This window comes from Dromaius novaehollandiae, chromosome W, assembly GCF_036370855.1.
Source record: "Dromaius novaehollandiae isolate bDroNov1 chromosome W, bDroNov1.hap1, whole genome shotgun sequence".
NCBI lineage: Eukaryota > Metazoa > Chordata > Aves > Casuariiformes > Dromaiidae > Dromaius > Dromaius novaehollandiae.
The window spans coordinates 59,565,627-59,576,626 of record NC_088130.1 but is presented as its reverse complement, the minus strand read 5'-3'; the positions used below and the strand labels follow the sequence as shown (position 1 = coordinate 59,576,626).

The following is an 11,000-nucleotide window of genomic DNA, read 5'->3' as shown; positions in this document are numbered from 1 at the left end:
ACGTTTCCTTTACATGACCTTTAGTGGTATCATTACCACAATGCCCACAAGCAGCTTTCACAGCCCAGAGCCCCTCTTTCCACTTGCTGCAATGCACATCAAACACCTTCACTTCAGGGCAAGAGCCAGCCAGCAGAGCAGCCGTGAAGCGGGGGAGACCCAGCCAGTAGCCACTAGTACAGTAGCCACTGGTCTCTGCACATCAGCATCTGTGAGGGGTCCTTCAATGACAGTGCAGGGGATGTTTAAGGGAGGGTTTGAAAGCCTCCAGATATTACTGGAGGGCATCTTGCACTGGTGTAGTGTGCATGGGAGCAAGCACAGACTTCCAGCTGAGGGCAGGATGGGGCAAGAGCCCAGTTTGCAGGGAGGAGAGGGCCCATGGGGAGCGACCGTGATTCCTGCACTCAGGAGTGGGGATGTTTGGCTGACAGCAAGCTGTAGCTTTCATCTCACAGCTCAGTCCGGGAGTCATTTGCTTCAGCTGCACATGGCCAGTATCCCAGTCCGCCCCTTTGGGAGCAAGCAGGGTGGTGGTGGTGCACAGTGCTGGTGGTTCAGGGATGTCCAAGGCAACAGGCTCTCCTGGGAACAGGCTGGCTGGCTGACAGGGACACAGGCAGGGTTTCTGATGACAGCTTCAGGGAGAGCATGGAGCAGCCCTAACACTGTGGAGGAAAGAGGTGGTGAGACCTTCTGGGACTTTGCAAATTGCCCTTTCTCCCAGGTGTGGCCTAAGACGAGCCCATCGACAAGACCTCCACTTTAAAAAAGGGATGCAGACCCCTCTGTACCACAGATACACTTTGGGAGATGGGGATCCCAACCAACATGAAGAGGCAGGCTGTAGCACTACTGGTGTTAGTCTTCAAGTAGCCAGATGGCTGGTTTGTAACGCCAGACAGAGGCAAGGTGTCGACGTGTGACTCTTCCACATGTACCAGAAGTTCAGGGAGGAAGATGGGGAATGGAGCATCATGCAGGACTCGGCTGGGCATGTTCTCACCAGAAAACTATCCACTGATGGCAGCCACAATGTACTTCATTTCAATGGCTCTGGGCAAGCAGCAAAGATTGAAAAGTCCAGTGCAGCCTTGTTGATCTTCAGAAAGAGGAAATGCATGAAAAGAGGAAATTTGGATTAAAAAAAAGCCAAAAGAAGCGACAAGGTCATATGGTGTCCAGCAAATCTGCAAAGATTTAAGGCAGCCTTTCAGGGCTCCTACTGCAGCCTGGTATCAAATGGCAAAGGGGAGCCTGCAGGGCTGACTGTCAGGACCAAAGATTAGTAGAAGTAGAAGGGTCCCCTTCAAAGAGCTGAAGCCATGTCCAGATGAGGGGAAAATATATATATATATATATATATATATATATATATATATATATATCAAGCTGGATGTAAAAGCTTAGTAAGACAAAAAAAAGTAAGGAAAAAAGAGAGAGGGAAGAACAGCCTGCAAAAGCAGCAAGCAGTCCTTTGTGCAAACACTTCAAGAGCTGCAAATCTGCCAGAGTGTCTATAGGGCAAATATATTTTCAGGGCACGAAAGAATTTAGAGAAGACAACTCCATAGTGAAAAGCTAAGCGAGTCCTTGTTTTCATCTCACTACAGGAGAGCTCTGGGTGGCTCCAGCAGTGGAGCCTTCTTTCTCAGTGGCTCATCAGCAGACATGACGCAAAGACGTCCAGAGAAAAGATCTCCAAACAGCCGGACAGCATGAGTGGGATCACTCTGCCCTCGGCAGAGAGTTACCCTGGTCCCTGCCAAAGAGTGCCAGGCTGAGAGCGCTGAGCTCAAAGTGAGGGCTGGAGGTGCTTTCTGCTGCCCCTGCACTCTACCACGTGCTGCTTCCAGTGCCAGGCTCTGGAGGGGTCACAGTGGTGCCCACTAGACTTAAACCCCATGAACCTGTGCTCATGCAGTGCCTGTCCCCACAGTGGAGGAGTAACAGCCCACGGAGTGACAACAGCTCTGTGAAATGTGGCTCAAATGCCAATGCACTGGCTAGGGAGGCGGTGAGTCAGCTGTGCTGGAGGGGCGGCCACAGGCTGCAGCGAACGAAGCCGTGCTGCAAGGCTTATGGCAAAACGGGGCGCGTGCATGGCAGCATGCCTGGACCCTGGCACCACAGGAGCACTGCAGTGCATGGTGCACAGAGGTGCTGTTTGCTGCCCACTGACCTGGCTGAGCTCCATGTGCTCCCAGTGCAAATACTGGAGCAGGCCCTAGGTCATGTCTCTGGGGCAGCAGGACATGGCTCCTAAGGGGGAGAGAGAAGGGTGGCCCCTGCCAGCGGGGCCTCTGAGACAGTCTCTCTCAAGCTTGCTGGGCTCCTGGAGCTGCTTGCCATCTTATTTTTGGAAAAGCTGCTGGAGAGCCCTAACCAGCTCTGCCCAACTCCAGCTGTCCCGCTCCGGGGCCCGCATTGCACAGCTGCTTTTCACGGTGTTGGGGGGTGGCTGCTCTCCCCTCTTCCTGGGAAGCCCCAGCTGCTCCTCTCTGCAGGTCCTTGCACTGCAGCATGCCCCAAATTCATTTTAGGGCATGCCTGGGCCCATGGTGCTGTCTTGCAACACCTCCTGTCCTTGTGCAGAGCCTGGGTTATGGTCAAGACTGGATTTTCTGATGTGGTGCAAGGGGAAGTGTGAAGAGAAAGAGTGAGTGAGTGCACCGGGCTTCCTGACAGCTGCTTGAGCCACACTTCCGTTATGGCATTTGAGGTTTCAGATGGGGTAATGAAGGGCTTTTGGGGATGTCATACTGTTAGCACAGGTCTGACCTGACAATCATTGCACTAGGAGTGGTGCACAGAGACACTGGGGCTGTAGTTTTTCAGCCTTGTTTGATTTATGGAATTCCTCTAGCCATTTTTCAAAGACCCCCAAATGGGGAAGCTCTTCTTACTGATGTGGTTTGCTTTCGTAGCACCTTCTTGCCCCCCACCCCCCCACCCCAATGCTGAAAATCCCAGGCATAGACTTAAGCACTGGCAGACAGGGAGAGGCAGCATTTGAGTCCCCGTGTGTGCTGGAGGCAGAGGAGCAGATGCTTTCCCCACAGAAACCTGACACCTGAGGCAGAGCAGGGCAGAGGGATGCTGTGCTGCAAGGGGGTCCGGGCTGCACCCTGGGGTCCCCAGGCACTTTTGCCAGAGCAAATACATGCTCAGGTAAGGGAAATCCTGCGTGGGTTAGCTCTGTGTCTGAGCAAAGGAAATAGAAAGGCAGTTCTCTGCCGTGGGTAGCAGCTCTACTGCAGGAAGAGATGAAACACTGATGGAGAGGAAAGGAGGCTGAGGTTGCATTTCTGAGTATGTGAGGGCAGGAAAGAGGTGTCCAGGCAGACTCCAGCTCCGTCCCTGAGAGGTGCTTGGCTTCTGGAGCCCCCGCCCCTAGCAGCATTAATGGGGAAATGCCAAAACTAGACTTCTACAAAGTTTTGCTCAGGGTCAGATTTTTGGGACTGCTGGGGAGAGAGTATTTTTGGAGGGGGCCTCCCTGCTGTGGTGCACCCTGCCTAGGCCAGCAAGGCAGGGAACGCATCCTGTTGCAGGGCTTGTGGACCAAGTGAAGGCTGTGTATCAGCACAAAGCCGAGTCCAGCTCAAGGCTTGGGAGTCCCAGAGACTCCTGGAGAGCACAGAAAAGAAGTCATCTGTCACAAGGGGCTGCTGGCCCTTTTGGGAAGGTGCAGACAGGATTTCAGGAATTGGTTTCTCCCTGGTTGTGTGCTTCAGCTGGGGCATGGACTGAGCACCTCCAGCAAGAGCTGCTGGGCAGGCTGGAGCACAAATTCAGCAACTGCTGCTCTAGGCCATCTCTGATGGTCAGGTTTGCTGCTGTGGCCAGTTCCACCAGTCTCCAGCCGCAGGTACAGCCTCACTGGCAGCCCCTTTCCACCTCACTGCCAGCGCCTCTCTGGGCTGTGCCTGCTGCTGCCTTCCCAGCTCTTCTCACCCGTTCCCCCTCCAAGGACGTCCCTGTGGCACAACCAGCCAGAGCACTTGTGCTCCCAGGCCCCAGAACAGTTTGTTCCTGAGCATCTGCCCTCAGCCCAATCTCAAGCACCCAGCCATTTCTGCCAAAACCTCAGCCTAAAATGTGCACTTCGGGGTAAATAAGACCTCCCGTGCACTTTAGGTGCCCTTGCTTCACAATCCCTCCTAAATTCTTAGGCAGTAACAAAGAGAATGGTTGTCCTGACAGCCTGATGTGGTCTCTGCATGACTTTTCCACATGAGTGTGGAAGTTGCATGTTCCTGAAAAAAACCCAGGTCTGGAGAACTATGAATTAGCAATGTTCACATGTCCTTCTCGGACTTCTGAGATCTGCGCAGAGAGCAATCATGCCAGGTGTTGTGGCTAGCGACTGCTCCTGTCAGAAAGGCTGAAAACTAGGTGGTTCTCAGGAGATGTGAGCTCAAAGAGCCGTGAGATTGCAAAAGGGGTGTGAAGCTGCCTGTTGCCCCGGTGCACAAAAGAGAAGAATGAAAGCAGCACTGACACTGGTGGAGGTTCCCTCTCCAATGAGGAAGCCTCTTGCACCACATGCAATTTCTGTGTGGCTGCTTCCTTTCCGTGCTTGCACCTCTTGCAATTGGACGGGTGAACTAAGAGGCAGCGAGCGGGCCTGAGACCTGAATTGTGCCCTGGAACTTTATGCTAACATGGCCTTGAGATGGGCCTTTCTCCTCGTTTTTGCACCTCTGCTGGCTGCGTGGAGACAGGAAGACCCTGATCCTAAAGTCCTAGAAGAAGCCAAGGAAATAGGTAGGACTTGACTTGTTCTTTGCTTTTGTGTCTGCAAGAAGAGGTTTTACTGCTCCTCTTTCTGTTAGTTTGCAATGAGTCTTTACTCCATTTGGCTCAGAGCAGCTGTGCTGGAGAAGGATGGACGTGACGACTACATCAATCCCAAGACAGTCGGGCATCAGTTGGGTAGCTGTGTAGCCAGGGTGAAGCTGTGTTTGGGGGGTGAAGCACAGCGAGCCTCGGGGTCCTGGGAAAGCCTCCGAGAGTGCGGGGGCCATAATGTTCCTTTGGGGAGTGGATAGTGTCCCTAGAAGCAGGAGTGCTTGGCTTTCCCAGGGCCATCAGAGCAATGTCCCCATTGCAGGGGTGATGGGTGATAGTCCTCAGCAAAGACCTCCGGAGCTGTGAGCTGAGCCTCTGTGTTGGCGGGGAAGTCTGCTCTCCCCAGAGACCCTGGGAGGTAGGATCAGCAGTTCAGTGGGATTGCTCTTTAAAGGGCTTCTGCAGACCCAGGAGGGCCAGGGGCACTTCCCAGGGCTCTGCCCACCCTTCCTATGGAGACTGCATCCTGTCCCCTGTGCTGTGCCCCAGGGCTGCCAGTGTCTGTAGTGCACCCTGCACCAGCAGCTGGTGTGCCAGAGGAGTGAGTCACTGTCTCTGCAGGGAAACCTGTGAGCAGTGACTTGCCATGACAATGAGCACATGAGTCATGTTACCCATTGCTGGTGGCTGGAGGGATGCTGCCCTCCCAGTAACGGGCAGCCCTCAGCTTCCCCTGATCAGCTCAGAGCAGATGGAGACCTGGGGTAGGGACAGACATGCACAGTGAACGTAGAGCACGTGCCTCCCCAGCCTCAGGCAGAGGTGCTTTGCAGCACGGCTTGCTTTCTAAGAGTGGATTATGGTTGTTTTGCTATTTCTAGCATCTGTCAGCAAAACTGAGTAAGGAGGCTGACATTTGCATCTAAGCAGAGTCACTTAATGTGTCTCTGCAGGGTCAAACATTGTATGACCTACCAGGAGGCTGGTGAATCAGTCCAGCTTGGCATGGTGTGAGAGTTGGGTTCGGCTCCAGGGGCTGTGATCCTGTGTTGCTCTGCATCTGTCTGAAGCTGAGTCTTTCTCTAAAATAATCTTGCTTAGGCTAGGTGACAAAAATCATTAAATTGGCAACTGCTCACATTGTCCTGACCTGCTGTGGGGATGTCTCTGGACTGACTCAAGTTAAAAAAAGGAGCTGACTAAAGACCCTGGCTGTCACAGAGACCTGGGAACAGGATGGGGATCTTTGCGTGACAATTTGAATTTGGGCCTGGCGAAGCAACAGCAGTGTCTGTGCTGCGTGACACGGACCGTGAGAGCCTATTCCCGGGGGGAGGCGTCCCTGTGGTTGCAGTGACTGTGAGCACAGCACTCCATCACTCAAAAACCGAGGGCTAGCCCGCAATGGAGGATATCCTCCTGCCCGCGGTGGCTTCCCCTCACCCGGATCCCGTGCAGGACCAGCATGTGCATTGCACGGCTCTGCAACCCACAAGCACGGCGCACGTGGGCACGCTAAGGCCAGGACCTGGCTGCACCGCGCGCGCAGAGACGCAGCGGGGAGCCGGCAGCCTCTCAGTGTGCTCTGCACGATGCTGTTGCCTGGCTGTCCCAGGAGGGGCCTGGGGCCACCTGCAGCAGAGATGGTGCTGCTGAGTTTGCACCTCAGTGTCCAAGAAAAGAGGAACCAAAACGAAAACATGTGGCAGCCGCACCCAGTGGTGCAGGCAGCCCTGCCTGTGTCCTCAGCATGTGGGCTTATCCCATCCCAGGGACCGGGCTCAGGGGCCTCATCTCGCTGATGCCAGGACATCAGGGATGGCCAGGAGGGGATCAGGGTCCCATAAACCTCCCACATCCCTGGGGCAGCAGAGGCCTCCATGGGGCAGTGCGGCAGGGTCAGGCAAGGGAGATGGGGGGCACAGGGCAGGACACAGCCTAAGGCCCCCTTTCCAGGTGTCCCTGAGCATCTCCCATGACCCTGCCAGATGGGAGGGATGCTTGGGCGGGGGGAGGGGGGGGGCATCCCTGTATGGATGAGCTTCTCCTGCTGCATGATGCTGCCCCGCAGCAGGGCTCCTACATGCCGAGTGCACCCATCCCCCACGTCACCCCATCCCCTTGCTCTGAGCATTGGCAGTGCCAGTTCCCGAAAAGCGGCAGGCATCACGATAGTTTCAAGGATGAGGATGAGGGGACCAGGGATTTGCGGCAGTACCGTGGGCTGTGGGGGCCCTGGACTCTCTGAGGAAGTGAGGCTGGGTGGCACAACAGCGTGCCAGGGCATGCGCAATGCCAGCGCTGCAAGGAGCGGGCAGGAAAGAGGCGAGCAGCTGCAGCAGAGGATGTGGTTGGCGTGCGGTGTGCAGTGCGAGCCAGGGCAGCGCCTCCCTGTTCGCACTGTCACCCCAGCAGCTGTGCCACGATGGGCGCTTTGAACAAGGCACATTGTTCTATTGTCCCCTATTGTCTTGCTGCATTGTTCTCACCGGGTTTTTCCTCCCCTGGGTTATCCCACCTGTACAAGAGCCTCATCCCTTTACAGACCAGTGAGACTTGGAGGGAAGTGGAAAAGCTTCTGGGGGGTTTTCTCTGCAGAGGAAGGGTCTGTCATCCAGGCTGCCCTAGCCCCTTTCTCATCAGCCTTGCTTAACATTTTGCAGTGATTTATTAGCAGCTAGCAAGGAGTCCTAACTAGGATCATGGATGCAATAACTGGCGGGTCAGTGGGTGTTAGTTAAAATAAGGTCACAGTCACACTGGAAGATTTTGTGTTACACCCTGGCTGTGAACTGTGTGCTCCACCATGCTTTTGCTGTCTGTAACCAGAGTACAGATTCAGGAAACGATTATTTCACCACCTATTTTTAAGACTATCAAATGTCCTTTTGTGTGGCAGCGCAGCAAAGGTTAAAGTGCTGCTGCTTCCCCTGCTCTTCTGCAATGCCTAGTTCAATACTCTGCCTCATCACCTCCTCTCCTTGGTGCCTTTTACATGTAGAGCAGCCCTGAGGTCTAGCACACTGCCGATTGCTCTTGAAGACTCATGCAGTGGCTTTGGCTGCCAGCGGTGAGCATGGCGATGCTTTAAGCACCAATGTGTGTGTTCTCAGTTGCTTACAATACCTCTCTCCGCTAGTGAAAACAGTGGTGGCTTTCTTGGCTCGTGCCAATAAACATGGGGCATTAAATGCAGGGTAGACGCCAGTGCCAGCAATACGCTTTCCTTTCACATATATTAGCTGGTGAACAGCTGGACTGCCGTAGAAACAGGGTTTAACTTCACCTGCTGCTCCTTGAATTTCACAGTGCCATTTATTCTCCATGTACTGGATAACACTGTGTAAGAACATGTATCTTCTCCTGGCAAGCAAAGGTCCGACCCCAGGAATCTGACCCGAATAACCAGAATAGCTATTTCTTCTTTCGTCTGATCCTCTCCAACATCCTGTTCTAGGGCACGTTAGGGCTTTGCTTTGCCTGCCAGACTCACTCACTAACGCCTTTGCAGCAAGGACAGACATTCTGGATGTTTTCTGTGAAATACTTAGTGTATTCATGGGTATTAAACAATAATAATAAGGCCTATATTCATTTAATAATATCAAATGAAGAAAAATGTAACAGTTATCTTTGACTATATGAGGCAAATGCATTAACCTTTTATTACCACTCCAAGGAGTCTAGCATTTTCCGGTCTGCAATGAGCACATATCACACGTTATGAGAGGTGTGTGTTTTGTCACATCTACACCATATTTTCCATGCTGAAATTTCACTTGTCTCAGCCTCTTTCCTCTACTTGGGGGCGGAGGGGCCTGTGGGTGGTTGTTTGTGTACTACGGTGCAGGTGTTTAAAAAGAAAAAAAGCATTGGGTGACTGTTTCTTTGCTCCCTGGGATGATGTTAGTCCCTACAATGCTAGAAGCTCTGCTGAGTGTTTCTTTCCTCTTCCTCTCTGAGCACCATCCCTTCCGCAGCAGTGCCCAGTCTGCTGGGCGAAGGCAACACGTGTCTGTCCTCTTTGCACAACTGGTGAAACCGGGGCAGATCTGATATGCTCTGACTCACTTACCCCCATGCAACTTCCCATGGCCGATGGCACTGCAAAAGCACACAAACACCCGCCCTGGGACAGAGTGAAGGTTCCTCTGCTCCAAGGATCTCGTTGCCCCCGGCAAGTGCTACCGAGTGGCTGGGGAAGGAGTGCAAGAAAGAGGACGATTATAGCTGAGTCCCCCGCAACCTGTGCATCCCCACCGCCTCCAGCAGTCATGGATTGACTCAGACCAGTGAGTCTCAAGTAATAATTACATTCCTTGGCTTGAGCTTACTGGAGAAGGGAGGTTGAGCTGGGTTATGCTTGCAGATATTCTTGAGGCAAAAGCAGGCACAGATTGAGGGTGTCTTCTCTTCCCCCTTCCATGAGGAAGCAAAGACTTCCAGGCTTTGCCCTCAGATGGTCATCAGAAATGACAGCGGAAAGGGATCTGAGCAGCTACAGATGTCTTAATGCAGACAGCATCGATGCTGTGACACCCTGGACGCCTTCAGCTGCTCGGCAGCACCAGGGTCCTGTGGAAGGCAAGCCCTGGAGGTGCTCTGCAGGCACGGATGCTGCTAGCAGGGTGCTCTGCCTGTGGGAGGTAAATGGGCATTGGCAGCCTCCCAGGCTGTCTCGCTTGTGTACACTGTCCCTTTCCAAGGCAAGCGAGCTGTTTTTTTTTATATCTGTCCCTCTGTCAGATAGCATTAATTCCCCAACTAGTTTCTGAGGCTGGTGCATTCCTCCATAGCAGTGCTTTTCAGGCTCTAGCTCCTCCAAGGACTGGGATTAGCTGTGGCCTCTGCCTGTCTCTTCTGATCTCTCTGCACCCAGCCCTCAGACCGCCGTTGCGTGGCTCTGCCCCACATGGTATCTGCCCAGCCTGGGTCTGGTCGCTGTGTCGACCAGTGCCTGTCCCATGTGTGAGCACAGCAGGGCCACATCCTTCAGGCCGATGTGTGCAGAGGGGCTGGCATGGAGGGAAAATGAGCTTAATGCCCACCCACACAACTCAGGGGACCCGGCAAGGGAAGGGCGAGTTGCAGAGGATGGATCCAAGGAGAAACAAGAGGACTTGCCTATGGGACTGCTCGCCAGTGTAGCCTGTGGGCCCAAAATGTGAGATGTGGCTGCTGACCACGAGCTGTAGCTCGTGGCTACACTCTGTCATTACAGAGCCACATTTCAGCTGTGCACCTCTGCCGTGTGCCACACTGGAAACTGCATTTGGTTGCAGCAGCATCCCGCCACCCTCAGAAACCACCCCACCTAGCAGACACCAATGGGAGGTCTAAACCAACCCAGGGTGAAACTGTACCTCTGCCAGGTCCTTCCCATGTGAACAAGGGCAAGGGAAAAGATGCTGATGTCTCTGGTAAAAGGTTAAGGATGTTAAAGGCCCAGGGTTAAGAGAAGTGATTCACTGGAGTCCAGGCAAAGGGAGCCAGGCTAGTCAAAAATGTGTGACTCCTTATGCCAGCCCAGCCCAAGGGGTCCCTTCGAACTCCTCCCCAAGCCAAGGAGACTTACACAGCAACTATTTACTCTTATTTAACTGAATTGCCCCATAACTAAGGGCTGAATCAATCCATTGCCTTTTTGGCTTATCAGCACTAAGCAGCATAATGTTGACTACAACTATTTTTGGCCTGCGGAAGCTTTGCCTTTTAATAAAAAGGAATCACAAACTTCAAACAAAGCATACTTCTCCTTTGTGCTATAATAAATCTGCACTGTTACACCCCTGAAATAACAATTGCAAGAAGCAGCCTTTTAAAAAGTAGTTTAAAACGTAGCACCACATTAAGGGCACTAAATCTTTTGTTGCAAAGGCTTGGGGAGGCAAGGCAGAGCTCTGACATGCAGTTGCAAACATCCCCCCCCGCCCCAGCTGGCAGGGCATTGATGTTGGTAGGAAGACCAGATATCTCTCAAAACCTGCTCTTTGTCAGCAGGTTTCATGTGAAGGAGAATTTCCCTTTCCCTCCTCATTTCCTGCCCAGCAGGTTGCCATGTCCCGTGCTGCTGGCAGTTTTCATGTCACTGAGGACGCTGTAAAAGCTCCTGGCATCTGTGGCAGCCCTTACAAAAAAAAAAACAAAAAACAAAAAAAAAACAAAGAAAAGGGATCCTTTTGAGCTAAAGATCAGGGCTGGGGGCA

General features: G+C 53.1%; 1 protein-coding gene across 1 annotated transcript in view; it reads left to right on the top strand.

The window, feature by feature from the left end:
• Positions 1–4,511: 4,511 nt before the first annotated feature.
• The window catches only part of LOC112996592 (receptor-type tyrosine-protein phosphatase kappa-like), a 29,544-nt gene continuing 23,055 nt past the window's right edge, over positions 4,512–11,000 (top strand). The window contains exon 1 of the mRNA XM_064500137.1: positions 4,512–4,770. Coding sequence (XP_064356207.1) covers positions 4,668–4,770 — 103 coding nt within the window. The 5' untranslated portion in view covers positions 4,512–4,667. The remainder of the gene's footprint in view (positions 4,771–11,000) is intronic.